The 16,577-nt window shown below is 46.6% G+C and overlaps 1 protein-coding gene across 7 annotated transcripts in view; it reads left to right on the top strand.

Moving 5' to 3' along the window:
* The window catches only part of RBM33 (RNA binding motif protein 33), a 134,404-nt gene extending 122,516 nt beyond the window's left edge, over positions 1–11,888 (top strand). For 6 of the 7 annotated variants that reach the window (XM_033193532.1, XM_033193531.1, XM_033193535.1 and 3 more), the window contains 2 exons: positions 4,958–5,046; positions 5,392–11,888. In XM_033193532.1, the coding sequence (XP_033049423.1) occupies positions 4,958–5,046; positions 5,392–5,440 (138 nt within the window). In that variant the 3' untranslated portion in view covers positions 5,441–11,888. The remainder of the gene's footprint in view (positions 1–4,957; positions 5,047–5,391) is intronic. The other variant, XM_033193534.1, reaches the window with a different exon arrangement.
* The last annotated feature ends 4,689 nt before the right edge of the window (positions 11,889–16,577 follow it).

Raw genomic sequence — 16,577 nt, 5'->3', positions numbered from 1 at the left:
GGAGGCTCTGTGAACCTGGCGGAAGGTGGGATTATCTTGGCGTCTGACTGATTATGCTTCTGCTTCGAAGGTAAAGTGGATCGCAGGAAGACAGCCCCTTTACATCTGGTTCTGACTGCAGGAAGGCCTGGTTGTTGAAGTAGAAAATGTTGGAATCTTGAGTGAGCAGTTGAGTCGTTTTGAAGTTTGGACCATTGAGAAGGAAAACACGAAGAAGTGTCAGACACGGGTTCCAGAAAAGCCCACGCCACAGGCTTAAAGAACAGATGCGTGTGGGCACGTGATGGGAAGCCACAGCGGAAAAGCTGGGTAACTGGAGGCTCTCCCACAGCGTTCTGAGAACATGGTCGGTCAATCATTCCGAGAGGAGGAGAACACAGAGCTTGTCTGCGCTTTAGAGGATAAGCATGTGTAAGCTTTAGAGGATAAGACGGGGAATACGGGACAACCAGGGATGAAAAGGGAAGAGGAGAGGTCAGGAGATGTTTTAAAATTATACCAGAGCAAAAGGAGCAACGCGCCAGGGCACCCGTAGTGATCACATGGATGTGCAAGAGAGCCCAAACGTTGACATTCAGGGGAAGTGCCAGAATTGGTGTCCAGGAAGACCCAGCATGTTATATGATAATAGATGAGAACGTGAAATGGGACAGAAAACTCGGTGTGGGCTGGAGCTGCCCAGAGCACTGATGTGAATCTTTCTTTACCACCCAGCCCGCCACTGGAATCGTGTGCAGGCTTCAGGCGCCCTATTTCCAACAGGAGGTTGGTCACACAGTGACCTGTGTATAGAGGAGAGCCCCACGGACCGGTCCTGCACACTGTTCGTACAGAAATGCTTAGCAGGCTCACTGAGGGCTCTGCAGGGGCTCTCTGCCCTTCCTGCCAGGGAGTGCCTCCCCCACTGCCTCTAGTGTCTGTTCTAGGGTGGGGCTCAAGAATTTACATCTCTCATGATTTATAAATTGGGCTTATTTTAAGCAGCTTGACTGGTGTTTAAAAGCAGCTGATATATATTTTTCCTTTAAATGATTCCTTAAGGTGCTAGAATTGTTGGCCAGAGGGAGAAAAAGAGCTTGGTTTTTAGGATTGCAGAATCAGTTGTACTCCTGTAACATCTGAGTTATCTTTATACATGCATGCACACACACAACCACAGCTGTGCACAGACATGTACACAACCACAGCTATACGCAGACTCTTCCTCAGAAGAGGAGGAACTTTTCATGGGGAAAAGAGGCTAGGGTTCTGAACATCATGGAAGCTTTTTGCTGCCAGGTGGCGTGGCCGTTGATTTGATCATATGGTTCTGGGTGGAATTGCTGGGTACAGTTGCAGGAAGCTACCAGCTGAAGTGTATCCTTTTAACTTGCATTTGCTACTTATTTATAGTAGCCCAGTAAGCTTTCCTCAGAAGTTGTCTGAAGATGTCTCTGAAAAATGAAAAGCCAATCAGGATGAGAGCTGGTGTGCCAGCCTTTCCCCTCTCCCTGCCAGTATGTTATGTGGGTGCTGGGGGTGAAGAAGAAGGTCCCTTACATAGGTCAGTATGTAGACTTGAGGCAAATTCTAGCGTTTGGTTTGTTCTGGGTGAAGAAAAGTTTTAACTCGATGGTAGTGTGTTGCCGAGTTGTGTAGACGTGTTTATTTTCACAATGGAAGCGGCCACCATGTCTTTAAGCTTTCACTGGAAAGTTTCTTCTCCTCTGCTCCCAATAAATTGTAAATACTTGTCATTTTGGTAGGTCAAAAATGGTTGAATATGGACAGTTTCTATAGTTTGATTTTGTATCTAGAAAACAGGGTTTATTTCTGAAAGGAGGTACAAAAATGTAAATAGGGTAGACAGGAAGCCAGTATTAGGACAGCAAGCTTGTTAATTGTGTCGAGTGTCTGAAAACCAAGTCATTCCTCTGATTGAATAATCTCACTGGAAGTTAATGCTTTCCTGGCGGATAGCTCCTCAATCAAATTGAGGTTTTTAAACTACATAGATTACAAGTAAAACCTGATACTAAATAGTGTACGATTGGCAGCCTGATGCCCTAATTTCACATTGTGAAATTGCCCAAAGGAAGTCACCACATATATCTAGAAGTGTTATTTCCCAAAGAGAACAGCATATTTTCTTTTTTCTTTATTTTTATTCTTTTTTGAAGACAGAGTCTTACTCTGTCACCCAGGCTGGAGGGCAGTGGTGTGATCCTGTGATCACGATTGACTGCAACCTCTACTTCCTGGGCTCAAGGGATCCTTCCGCCTCAGCCTCCTGAGTACCTAGGACTAGAGGTGCCCACCACTGCGCCTGGCTAATTTTTAAATTCTTTCTTATAGAGATAGGATCTCGCTTTAGTATAGTATTTCCAAAATCCAGATTCTATCTGTGAATTGCAGAATGTTGATCATTGTTTTGTGATAAATGAAATTAGTTTTCCTTATCCATTCCTAATGAAGGAATTTTTATATTTTTAGACAAGATAAGTTTAGAGAAGGTTCCATTATTGTAGTTCTCACAGTAAGCTCTGCCACAGTATTGGCAGCTGTTGTGTGAAACTGTTTCAGTCACTTTTGGGCATTGCTTAAACCCCCCAGGATCCTGGAGCACTGAGCATGCTAGCGCTGTTGCCGGAAGAACGGAGAGAACCCCAAAGGCACGGCTGCAGCAGCTCTAACCTAGGTTAGGGTTGGGGTTAGGGGTCAGGTTTGGGTTACGTTAGGGTTAGGGTTAGGCTGGGATGGACAAGTGACGCTCACACAACACAGCCCCTTACCTGGGAACAGAACAGACGCATTTTCTCTCTGGAAGTTGCTCTGTTGTTTCAGTGACTGAGTATCACTCACAGGCTAATACACAAAAGGGGTGCATGCTGAAATACGAGTCTGGCAGATTGGCAGAGAAAACAGGTCTCTGTCAAGAAATACAGGCGGAATTTCAAAGTCCAGAAAGCCATATTGCAAGCCATATTGCTGAGAATGTATCCAGGAGACTACGTTGTAGGGCTTTACTTTTCCTGTTAATGACAAGTGAAACTATCAAGAAATTTCTTTTGTATTCATTTTTTATTTCAGAAAGAAGGGAGAAAGTCTGATATTTTACTGAACTTGTTTCAGAAAAAAGACCAATTCCGTTGCTGCCTCGTGGGCTCCCTCATTGCTGGCCTGTCTCAGTGATGTCCGCAGACCAGTGCTGCTGTTTCTGGGGTAGCCTCCAGACCAGTGCTGCTGTTTCTGGGGTAGCTGCGTGCAGGACTTCTTGATGTCCTTGAATTTGGAGACGTGGACCTTTGTATTTCTGTGTAAACACTGTTACAGAAGCCCTGGAAGACACCTTTTTCGGAGCGTTGGAGTATTCCTTTAGAGCTCTTCTGGTCTTGTTTACTGATGGGCATTCTACAGTTATTAAAATGGAGAGCTGTTATTTCATATACAGTGTAACTTTTTAAACACTTTCCAAGTCATTGATGTTTGTAGCTGTTTGCTTCCATTGTAGCTCTTTGACATGCTTTCAAATGAAATGGCCACATGTGCCTCAGTATTTTCAAGGGATCCTGTGCTGGTAGTTATTTTCTCTAACTATTCTATTACACTGAACAGAAACTCAGACACCGCAAATGATTTCTGGCCACCAAAAGTGCCTGTTGAGTGCAGTCCTTCAGGACAGTGTTTGCTGATGCCCATGCCAGGAGCTGCCCAGCGACTCCTGCTCTTAGAAGAGTCGGGCAGTGGGTGCGGTGGCTCACGCCTGTAATCCCAACACTTTGGGAGGCCAAGGCATATGCGGATCATGAGGTCAGAAGTTTGAGATCAGCCTGGCCAACATAGTGAAACCCGGTCTCTACTAAAAATACAAAAAATTAGCTGGGCGTAGTGGCAGGTGCCTATAATCCCAGCTACTTGGGAGGCTGAGGCAGCAGAATCGCTTGAACCCAGGAGGCGGAGGTTGCAGTAAGCCGAGATCGTGCCACTGCACACCAGCCTGGGCGGCAGTGCGAGACGAAGAGTCAGGCGCCTGTGCGAGCTGCAGACAGCAGGCACTAAGTTGTGTCCTGAAGTCATTGAGAAGAACCAGACTCTGGAGCTCTGAGTTGCTTGAGAGTTCATAGAATGCCACCTAACAGATCCGCAGATCGCTGTGCTCTCCTCCTGCCTGCCCCTCCTAGCCCTAGATCCTGAATCAGGTTTAAGAAGGCAGAAAGCAGCTCCCCTCTTCCTCAGGCAGCAGATTTGAGGACTAGATGTAAGTTATGCTTTTCAGACACTTCCTTTGTAAATCTTCACTGGATTCATCATTTCTTTCAGCCAATCTTCATAAATTCATTTCTTTTTCACTGGCATTGTTTTAGGCCAGTGGGTGGCGACTTCATTTCAGATACCACCCTCTTAGACTGGTGTTCACAAACTCTAAAGTACACAATATGACCACGTTATGCTGATGGCTGCCCCAGGCACCGCTGCCCTCACTGTCACTCAGCCGGATGGATACACGAGATGGTAGACTAGGCCATCACCTGCTGTGGACTGTGGGGCCCCCATACTAAACAGCTTCCTCTGGTGTGATGAGTCCTGTTCCTAAAAAGATTTGTGGGGGCCTCTATTAAAAATCACCTGATAAGAAGGTGTGAGAAGAGGAGATGTCTCCATCCAAGGGTACCTGCTACCAGGTCTCACAGAGCAGGCTGGGGCAGGCAGCTGATGTGGCCAGATGATGGGAGGTCCTAACACTAGACTTGGAAGATATAACTGTTGCTTTTGGTAATGATTTAGTAAAGCACTGTTTTGGAATAGATTATCTGGATAAGTAAGAAAAATTGCCAGGGAGAAAGGAAAATCAATTAGTTTGTTCCAAGTGTCCGCCTGGACTCATTTTGTGTTAAAGCTAATAATGTTTAAATATATATATTCATATTTTTTATTGTCATTTACAACTGACATTAAAGTGTTTGTTTTCTTCCTCTAGAGTTTACAGATGCTTCCTCAGCAACGGAAAGCCATAGCTAAGTTCAAGGAGCCAGCCCACGCATTAGCATTTCAGCAGAAATTCCACAGGTGACCAGTGTGTTCTGTGCTTGTGGTGCTGAGGGGGCGGGAGCAAGGACCTCCTTCCTGTGCCCTCCCATCCATCACAGTAGCAAGCGTGTGTCCCCACCTGTTCCTGTAGAAGGACACCAGGGCACAAAGTGCAGACAGTTATCCTGTCATGAGGCGTGCGTCCTTTTGTCTGGTGGAGAATTGCCCCTTGTGTTTTAATAGATCTTCCCAGGCACTCTGCCTTTTTATATGATGGATTTTTGTTAAACAGGACCCACCAGGCTCCTTTAGTTTCCTCCCACCTTGGTAGGTTGAGTGCTGATGTGCAGAGTTAATGTCGATCGTTTCTTTACATTTTCACAGGCATATGATAGATTTGTCCCACATAAATGTGGCCCTGATCGTGGAGTGATTCCTAACAAGAGAGCCTGACCTTAGGCTGTACACACACTGTGGAATTTCTTCAAGGGAGCTGCCGGCCAGCGCAGAACCCCCAGGAGCACAGGTCTCTCCGAGCCGCAGTCCTGCGTAACTGTTGTCCAGAGCGCCAGCCAGCCACGGGCCTGATTCCAGAGGAGCTGAACTGACAGAGCACAGCAGGCTGGAGTTGGTGTTAGATTGCTTCACATTCTGTTGTCACCACCAAGAACTCCAAGTTTTTCATTTTGTTTTGTTTTCAAAGTGCTTACAATGCATGTAGACATTGTTCTTTGTGATCTGACTCTATGATCGATCACAGTGACTTAGATTCAGGAAAGAACATTAACGTCACAAGTTCTAAGTAGTTTTCACAGCAAAGAATATTTGATAATGGTTGCACTTATCTTCAGTGCAGGTTAGAAGAGTCTTCTCAACCGAGCTTAACTCGAGTTGTCTTCTCAGCCCTCAGAAGGCTCTTGTAAAAACGTAGATTAAAATTTGGGTGATTATTGATTGACCTTTGCATACCCTGGAAAGCCAGGGTGTGAGTGGGGTGGTTGGGAATGGTGCCAATTGAACAGCAGATTCTGCTTCTTGTCACTGTTTCAAAAGTGTCAACCCTGCGTTCCTAGTTTCGATGAACTCCCCTTTCATTTTTAACACACTTCCCAGATAAGGCAGCATGTTGGACAGGCACACAGCATGGCCCTCGGCTAGAGCAAGGGTCTATGATGGCCTCACCTGGCAGCCCTCTGGGCTAGTTCCTACCACATGAGGTGGTGGAACAGCCTGAAGGTGGAACAGACCTGTCTGTTTTTTTCCTTTTTAAATGCAGCAAGGTGGCCTGTTTGTCACTGGCTCTGTGATACATGACATTCCTTGGGAATTTGGTGGCCCTTGCTTCAGTCACCTCTGTTTTTCTGAAGGCTGTTCCAGCAGGGCTGCCCTGTCCATCAGCAGATGTTCACTCTGGCCTGCCATTCCCTGTGGGATGTGGGGTGAGGGTGGCTTTCTTCCAGGGACAACATAACCCCAAATGAGACGAGTCTGAGTCATCGTTGAAACTGCTTTTCGTAATTGCGGGCAGGTTCCTGTAGGTGAGACATACTTTCTATAAAGCTACTGTGGTAGAATTCATTCTGGGCAAACACTGAAAAAAGTGCCTTACTGTATTTCTGCTTACGAAAGAGTTTCACTATTTTGGATATATTCTAAAGTGGACCTGAGCTATTTGAGCAAATAATGCTAGGGCATACTCAGACATCTTAGCTACCTTTTCTACCTACGATTTCATGTCACATTTGTTAATAGAATTAAGGGAAATAGAAGCCCATTCTTTCTTACTGCCGCTGGAGGGAGCATGGCGCTAGGGCTGTCAGCCTCCTAGAAGGAAGGGACTAAGGAGACGGTCACAGACTTGCGTCATCTCGTTTCCACAGTTGACGTTTTATATTACTTTCTGAGATTAAGTTACCACAACAAGCTGAAGAGCTGAAGCAGGTCTTCCAGAACCTGCGATCCTTTCTGTAGCAGGGATTCTAAAGTGGCGTTTGCTGTGTGCTTGAGAGTAACACCCCACACTGCAGGGGCTATTGCGGCAGTCGGTCCCAGGAAGCCACAGCGCTTGTAGGATCTGCTAGGACCCTGCAGCTGTGCTGCTGCCACCTCTGCTCCAGAGTGTCCCAGCCAACCCTCAGAAGATGGGATTGTCAGTCAGCCCTGCCTCACCATGCCTGCAGGAGGCTGTCCAGGCAGCAGGTCTGTGTGCCCATCAGCGGGTTCCCACGGCTGTCACTGCCCACTCATTTCCACAGTTAGATACGGATGTGTTGATATATTTGGTCTAGTTTATTTGGCTCAGTGCACAGCTGCGTTAGAGTGGTGACTTTGGTAGCCCTTGAGCTCTAATTAAGAGAGATCCAAACCACTCAGTACCCACTGGGCAGTGGGAAGGCCTACCGACTCACTTCATCATTGAGGGCTTTCTGATGAAATGAAATGAGTTTCGTGACTTTTTTTTTTTTTTAAAACACTTTTTGAAATAGTCTTTGAGTGTGCTGTGTTTAAAACCAAAAATCTGCATGTTGTCTCTGAAAAGTAGGCATTGAAACAGACTTTTTTGTAGTCAGTGTTAATAAAGCAGATCCCGTTTGGGCCCTCGTTGTGACGATAGACTTCGTGGCCACGGGAAGGCCTGTTTTGGTGTCACCTGAGTGTGACACAGGCACTGGGGTGTGCATGTTTCTCTAACTGTCCACACATGCACGTAGGCAGACTTTCTCATAGAATATTCTTGAAAGGTGATTGGCAAAGTCATGCGGGCCTGCCTTAAAGCACTGATTAAAACAGCCCAACACAGTCCGACCTCTCAATACCCACGACCGTCGAAAATGGATTCTTAGTACCAGACAATCCCAGTAATGAAGGTTGAGTTTCCTCGAAGGAAACTACAGAAAAGGAAAGAAGCAGAATTAGAAAGGAGCGGTACTTACATGTTGGGTGTGCTGCTCACGTGAAGTCAGCCCACACCAGCCAAACCCTCGTGGAAGATCTGCTGCAACCATTATCTTTGTTCTTGATTCATCATGCATTTAAAATGAGATGCAAGAGCATTTAGCATACAATGTAAATATGGACCTTTTAAAATTAAAATATTATTGGATTGGAAGTGCTTTCAACTCAGCCACATCTTAGCTATTAGTTTCTTCGTGTTGTCTTATCAAAGTTTAATGGATACAGTTCCACAGTTGTTGATGTGTTTGTGTGTATATTCGATTTTTATAAAGATGGTAGTAAGTCAATACATTTATCCTGATCTGTGTATTATTTGTTCACAAATTCAAGAAGCTTAAAGGCCATAAATATCAGTGTATCTCGTAAGGTAAACCAGTAGCTGATTATGTGGAGCCAAGTTACTTCTTTTCTTTTTGCGTTATCTCGTTTTGATTTTGTGCTGTAATAGAAGTTCATTTAGCTGCTTACTTTAAGATAACCTTGCATTACCACTGGTCTGGCTACGTTTGTTAAATCCTTATACTGATATTCTTCTAAAGAGTAAATCTCATTTTTCCAGACAAACTTTGAGGGGTTTCTCTGCTTTCTGGGCAGGCAGCAGCCTCCGTAGGCACCCACACCCCGCCTTGCTGGAGGAGATGGGATGGGCGGGAGGTGGCTTCACCGTGACTATTTTTGATATGGGTCATTCTTAGCATGATTTGTAAAGGTCTCAGACAAACAGTTGTTGAAGCTTGCTTCTGTGGCATTTCTGAATTGTGGCAGAGCTTAGATCCTGCACCCAGGGCTCTGTTTTTCAAAGAGCACCTTGCTCAGTTCTGTGAACAGGAGGCCTTGTTACTGAAGGAGGTGGAAGAGGAGTTTAGGGTGAAGAGGAGGAAGGGATGGACAGACCCAGGTGAGGAGAGGCCTGGCGATGGGGGAAGCTGTCATCTCAGTGTTAATCATCAACTTGCTTCTAACACACTGGCTCATCAGGGGAGGTCATCCAGGCCAGTCAAGTTGAGAGACCTTGGGCCAGGGTGCTTGGTGGCACACGGGCGTCCACTGGATGGCCTGGAGGGGTAGGGGAGGGGAGCATCTTCACTGGGTGGTGACCAGCTGGGACAGGACAGGTAGGGCAGGTGAAGGACACCCCAGGCCCTGGAGCCTTCGTCCTGGGATGGGTTTTAAGAACTCATCACTTTTGTTTTCTTTTGGCTTTTGTTTTTTTTGTTTTGTTCTGTTTGTTTTGTTTTGTATTTCTTTGTTATTTCCTTGGGAAGGTAAGCGGAATGTGCTCATAGACCATCAGACTGACGCTTGTCGAAGGCGGGTCCTAGTCACGTAATTGCACAGGACAAGGAGGTCAGCGTGTGTGATGGCAGCGTGCTGTGCCGGCACATCGTGGAGTCCTAGAAACTCTTTAGTACCTGCGGCGGTTCCCCTCCACTGCTCTCTCCCTGGAGAGGACTGCCAGCTCTCAAGGAACACTCCTGGTGCGGTGTCTGCGGTGCCCGTTGTGGGTGACTTCAGGCTTCCCGCTCTTGTGTTGCTCTTCCTGGGATTCATTTTTTTATTGCCCTTCTTCCCTACTTGTAGGCCCAGCTCTGGCTTCACATAATCGCTTTTAGACCCAGTTTGGCTTCCCTTCATTAAGCTATGACCCTCCACCCCATATTTTTTTCTTTTTTATTTTAATTTGGGGAGGGAGGGAACGGGGTGGGTGAGAGAAAACTTGAAAGGTATCATTGGTTCTTCAAAAAATTATAGGTGACGATTATACCAGGGAATTGACTGATAGGAGTGGGTGCAGGACAGGAAAGGATCCGAGACACCCCACTACCACCACTCGGAAAACCCCGAGTCCAGATCGACTAGGGAAAGGCTTAGACACTTTAGTGTATTTAAAGAGCATTTCAGTTAACATTTTCAACTATTTTTAAAGTTTGTGAATGGAGGTTATTTTGGACATTCTTAACTATGAATTCTCCAAAGGCATTTAGCCTTGACTTAATATTGAATCCTAAGGATTTTATGTAAGGTTTTTTTGCAACCTATTTAATTTTTTAAATGCCTAACTTCTGAGGTGCATAAACCCGTGGTTTGTGTACTGGAGCCAAAGTGGAACTCACTGATTCATATTGGATCCCCAGGTATACCTCCTGCTGGTAGCATATGGCTGGAAAAGGCCGTTTGCCTCACACATCGTAACCTGCCTTGGCTGGCACATGTTTTAAATGTCTCAACTCGCTCTTTTCTGTGTCATGTTTTGGTAGGAAATCTTTAAGAGTGGCAGATGGAACAGGTATTTTAGTGAGACATTTCTTGAGTACTTGCTTTTGCCTTTTACTTCTAACCAACTAAAAGATAAGGAGGTCCTCATGTTGGTATTTTGCTTGGTTTTATTTTACTGATTTTAAAAGGTATGTAGAAAAATGTAGGCCTTTGAAAAGAAACAGCATGTAGTTTATTTTAATATGTTCCATAGAGTGGATAGGCAGACAGGTACTATGGTAATGTATTCTGATTTAATAATTTTTAATATACTCTAGAAAGTAGACCTCATGCATTCTTTCAGCATGATTTTCTTTTAAACTACTTTTCATTTTAAGGGCACCCGTAGCAGAAGCTGATTTTTCAAGGACTATTTAAGTTGTATGCATTCTGTAGTGTTTTCTTAGGTGTGTAACATTTTTAATAACATGCACGCACAGAACACAGTGGTGCCCTGAACCAAAGGAGCAAAAAAAAGCCATCACTCATTTCTATAATCGAGCTTTGCTTTCCACAGGCGTGGGATCCAGAATGGTGTCCTCTATGAGGACTTGAACTCTTGGGCTTTAATTCCACTGTTTAATTTTCAGGTACCACAACGACAAAGCACAGAGTGTGACCTTTTTCATGTCTGAGGTGATTCTGTTTGCTGGACGTGTCTTCTTCTTGCTACTGTTCATTTAGTAGTGGGATCACCTGGCCATGCCATGCTCTGGGCTCTCCCTCTCTGTCCATTTCTATTTTGCTTTCCTGGCTAAATCATCTACCATTCTTAACACTGGTAGCTCCTGTCCCATTCCGAGACTCACTCTCTCAGACTTTCCCATCTTCCTCGCTTTCCATGCTCCTCTCCTCTGCCTCCTGGCTCCACACTGGGTGAGGGCTGTATTCCTGCCACTCTGCTCCGCCTCAGCCTTGAGAACTCCACGTGGGCTGGGAGGGAAGGTGCTGACCTTTCTCACACTGTGTTTACAATCTCATCACCTCTCAACCTTTGCTTTGACAGGTCTTTACTCACGATTTATTCCTCCAGGTCTTTGATTGGAGAGAGTAACTTTTTAATTCTGTTGTTTTGCAGTTTGGCTCTGTAGGAGTGAGTGGCGATTCAGATGCCAGCGTCCCGCAGTGTGCGGTTCGTGCCCTTAACCACCCGCTTCTTTGTTTCCCGCCCCTCTGCTTTCGCAGGAGCTCTTGTGCTTGAGTTCAGTGTTAGTGGTAGCGTGGCTCACTCCACTTGGAGGTGGCGGCCGTCTGACCGTGTGTTACCGCTTTGCCGACGGGGCCTCCCAGCCCTGATGCGTGTACACTCTGCGGGCTGCACCCGGGGTGGCTCTGGTTGGGGGCGAAGCTGTGTTGACTGGGAGAGCGTTGGAAATTCAGACGTCAAGAGATGACGGGAGTGCGTTTCTCTGGGTTTGATCTCCATCCCGTTTTCTCCCAGACACTGCACTAAACTTGTGGGAATGCCGTTGCCTGTTCTACTCCTTTGTTCACTTTGTGTTAACGGCTGTGGTAACTTTTTCAGGATCTATGTGAAGAATGGTAATGACATAGTTGAAAATGTACTGTTGTGTGTTTCATTTGTGTGATTTCATACCAAAAAATGTGTTTGAACTATGTTGTGTGTAATTTGGAAGTCATGTTAATAAAACCTTGCAGTTTCCACTCTGGTTCCGTAGCCTTCATTTTTATCTCGGGGCTCAGGTCGGGCCACAGCTCATCTTACCTGTGTGCCCAAGACGTTACTTCCGCACCTCTGTAAGGGGCCAGGCTCGGGGGCTGCCCTCGCGCTCCCCAGATTGGCTGCTGGGTTGCAGCCCGCGGCTTTCACGCAGCTCTCTCATTAGTGGGCCTCGAAGGTCAAGGGCAACTGCACCTCCTTGCCTGCATTCTGGGTGTTGCATGACTCCGAACCGACCAGGCAGATGGCATCGAAGTATGCTGCTTTCGGTTGGGGGTGGAGGAGTTAGTCTTTTTAATTTTTTAAAGCATTACAGATAATTTTTACAAGTCTTCAGAAGAGACTTGTATTCTAGCATGACAATAAAAGACCGAAGATGGGAAGCTCAGTCTCCCGTGACACCGTTCTTCCACGGTGGCGTGTTCTTGCCATGTGCAGGCCTCGCTGGAGGTTGTGATCACAGTACATATACCATCATGCATATTTTTCATTTCACGTATCCCACGCGTTTTTCATGTTGTTAGAAATTGCTCATAATTTATGATCTATTTTGAAAATGAAGTCTTTAAAAAGAAGGCAGCTCTGTTTCCAGAAACCGCTGTTGAAACAAGAAGTTCCCATCACACCCCCCGCTGTGCCCCGTGATGGGCCCTCTTCCCCTCACCCGGATGCTGGTGTTGGTGTCTGTGCTGGGGTTCGGGGGGCGCTGGTGACCAGCTCCAGCCTGGGGTGCACCGTGATAGGCTGACTTCCCTCACCCCAACGCTGGTGTTGGTGTCTGTGCTGGGGTTCGGGGGGCGCTGGTGACCAGCTCCAGCCTGGGGTGCACCGTGATGGGCTGACTTCCCTCACCCCAACGCTGGTGTTGGTGTCTGTGCTGGGGTTCGGGGGGCGCTGGTGACCAGCTCCAGCCCACTCTCCACCTGCAGCACCCTCTCCTTTCTTACGTAGAAACAGGACCACCCATCTCAGTCAGTGCCATTTCCTTTGGTCCCCTTGAGTCTGATGGAAGACATGAGGCTCCCTTGACAGGCCTCTCCCTTCCTTCGTGGGACAGCCTATGGGTCAGTGGCTGTGAGAGCCGAAGCAGATTGGGACATGGTGGCACCCTTTCTGTCATCCCTCTGGTCCAGGCCGGTTTGCAGGGCTTGACAGAGCCACCCAGCAGGACCCTGGGGAAGAGCACAGTGGCCGTGGAAGCACTGTTGGGTATGTGGGAAGAAGGCACATGCGAGGTTCCGGCTGTGTTCATCCCTGAGAGCAGGTTTCGTAGGCTCACTGCCAGGGCTGGAAGCGGGCGTCCAGGCAGGTGCGGGAGGGCCACACAGCCGCCATTCATGCTCTTCACCTCTGTGTAATGCACATGTGAATTCTAGTGACGTAATTGAAAAGAAAATGTACTGTTGTTTCATTTGTGTGATTTCATATCAAAAAATGTGTTTGAACTATATTGTATGTCATTTGGAAGTCATGTTAATAAAACCTTGCAGTTTCCACTCTGGTTCCGTAACGCAAATGGGTGCCTTCCACAAGCAGGGTGGCCTGCAGTGGGCAGACGGTGGCTGCTTTCAAAGGTAACATTTTATCACCCTGTTTTCCCCGTTCTCGTAAGGATGAAAAGGAAAGTGCCTTAGTTTGGACCCAAGTAAGGGAGGAAGAAAACAAGAGAAGAGGCAAATTTGGGAAATTGAAATGGAGGAGGAAGCGATAGGTAACAAAAGTGAAATGTGTTGGGTGAATTTCTCAAATCCGATTTAATTTTTAAGCCTAAATCATAATCTGAGAATGCCATGTGATTAGAACCCAAAGCAGTTTTCTTCCACTTCAATCCATAGTCCAAGAATAAGTCATTCCTTATTTTTAAAACCTGGACTTTGGGTAATGGGATCTCTACAGAATACGGGCAAAAAACGACTTGACATTTCAGGGAGAAAATGGGGCTTGCTTTGAATTAAGGGGACACTCAAGAGTGGTAGTTCCTTTGAAGAAGGTATTGTTATTTCCCATCATTGCTCCCCGAGCAGTGCCTGGCATGCTGGAGGTCTTGGTGTGTCTTTATTTAGTGCAACCAATTACGTGAGGCAGTGTATTTGTGGCAGGCCCAGGGGTGTCCCTGGGCACAAGGCCTTTGGAGGTTTGGAAGTGGTTTAGGTGTGTGGCACTGATAACTCCTGTTGGAACATGGCAGCTGAGTCCTGAAATCTCACCCTTGGCGGTTTCTGCCTGTCTCACCTGGAGTGCAGTGGTGTAATCACCGCTCAGTGTAGCCCTGACTTCCTGGGCTCAGCTGATCCCACCTCAGCGTCCCCAGTAGCTGGGACCACAGGCGTGCACCACCGTACCCAGCTAAGTTTTAATACTTTTAGAGACAGGGTTTCGCCATGTTGTCCGGTTTGGTCTTGAACTCCTGGCCTCAAATGATCTGCCTGCCTTCGCCACCCAAAGTGCTTGGATTACAGTTGTGAGCCACCATGTGCAGCCAGGTCCTTTTCTTAAAGAATTCAAACATGTATTTGCATGTTTTGAAAGAGTGACTTACAGTCACGTCTGAAGGGAAAACTAAGTGATAGTTGTGTGGGAAACCCACAGTGCTGACAATTGGTGGCTCTAGGAACAGAAGCACAGAACCATGCGTTGTACACCTCGAGGTGCAGCTCATTGCTGTGTGCTTAAAAGAAATGAGAAGCACAGCAGTTCTGAAGCTTCAGGCTCAAAAATGAAGCTTTCTTGCTGACCTTTGGTGTTGCCTGTAGGCTGCAGCGAGAGGGCAGAGGTCCTCGCGGCTGTTCTCTAGGGTCCGACGCCGAGCCAGACAGGAAAGTCAGTGGGGCATTCTGGACGTGTCATCGCACCAGGCTGCAGAGCTGGACACTGAGGAAACCCCTCCAGAAAGAAAGCCACACCTCCCGGCCCTACCGCAGGTGACTAGAGGACAGGGCAGATGGAGAGGAGTACTTCTCTGATTCCAAGTAACAGCTGCTGTTGAGAAGAGGAGGCGTAATGAAAACCCACACCTAAGCTCTTTACCCAGCTTCGAAAGCAAGCCTGGATGTTTTCAATCTCAGATGCTAGTCCGTTTTTTCCCTAAAATTGACAATGGAGGTAATTTTTTCTCGCCACCAAAGGAGAGCACCTGTGGATGGTGTCGGAAGAATACTATGTTTTATTTTATTTTATTTTATTTTTTTGAGACAGGGTCTTTGTCACCCAGGCTGGAGTGTGCAGTGGTACAATCTCAACTCACTGCAGCCTTGACCTCCTGGGCTCAAGAGACCCTCCCCTCTCAGCCTCCCGAGTATCTGGGATTACAGGTGTGCACCACCACAGCTGGTTAATTTTTGTATTTTTTGTAGAGATGGGGTTTCACCAGGTTGCCCAGGCTGGTCTTGAACTCCTGAGCTCAAGTGATCCACCTGCCTTGGCCTCCTAAAGTTCTGGGATGACAGGCTGAGCCTTCCAGTGCTGCCCCTGGCTTAGGCTTCTTCCCTGGCCCTTACATTGCCAGTGTGCACCTCAGTCACCAGAGGCAGGCTGTGCCCCGAGATGATGGCACCATCCTGGCCAGGGAGCCACTGATGACAACCATTCAGATGATGCCATGTGAAGCTTCCTGAAACTTTCTCTTCCATTAGTCTTCAGATTAATCAGAGGAAAATGCTTATTTAACAAAATTAATAGATTAAAACCCCAGTTCTTAGAAAAAAAAATCAATGAAATAGACAAACCGCTAACTCATTAAGAAAAAAGAATGTACAAATAAAAAGAAACACAAGGAAGGAATTACTATTGATAAAAAGGAGTTTTTTAGATTGTAAAACATGTAACATCAAATTATGTGAAACATGTAGCATCAAAATTATACACCAATATGTATGATTTTAACTGTCAGTGTCCAGTTCTGTTATATGATATATGTTCACATTGCTGCACAGCTGTCCCCACTATCCATCTCCAGAACCTTTTCATCTTACAGAACTGACACTCTGTCCGCATGAAACACAAACTCTCATCCCCTTTCCCTGAGTCCCCAGCACCCCCCACTCCACTTCCTGCCTCTGAATTTGACGACTCTAAGTGCCTCACGTGGGTGGGATCCTATGGTACTTACCCTTTTGTGACTGGCCTATTTCACTTGGCACGATATCCTCAAGGTCCGTCATGTAACAGCCCGCATCAGGATTCCCTTCCTTTTCAAGTCAGAGTCATATTCCATTATAAACACAGAGCGCATCTGTTACCCATTCACCCATCAGTGGACGCTTGGGACGCTTGACAATGACGAAGGCTGTTATGAACATGAGTGTGCACACGTCTTTTCAAGACCCTGCTTCCATTTCTCTTGTGGCTGTATGGGGGTGTGGAAATGCTGGGTCGCATGGCAGTTCTATGTTCAATTTTTGAGAAGCTGGCATTCTCTTTTCCACCGCAGCCACCACATTTGACATCCCCACCAACAGCGCTCAAGGGTCCCTTCCATTTCGCCACATCTTCACCAACATGTGCCGTTTTATGTTTCTCTGTTTTTTTGTGTGTCATAGCCGCCTAATGGGTGTGAGGGGGAGTCTCATTGTGGTTTGAAGTTGCATTTCCCTAAGGGCTAGTGAGGTTGGGCATCTTCTCATATGCTTGTGGGTCGTTTGTGTCTCTTCTGTGGAGAAACACCTATTCAAGTGCTTTG

This window comes from Trachypithecus francoisi, unplaced genomic scaffold, assembly GCF_009764315.1.
Source record: "Trachypithecus francoisi isolate TF-2019V2 unplaced genomic scaffold, Tfra_2.0 Lachesis_group4, whole genome shotgun sequence".
Taxonomy (NCBI): Eukaryota; Metazoa; Chordata; class Mammalia; order Primates; family Cercopithecidae; genus Trachypithecus; species Trachypithecus francoisi.
Note: the sequence above shows the minus strand (reverse complement) of the source record. Positions and strands in the feature narration are given on the sequence as shown.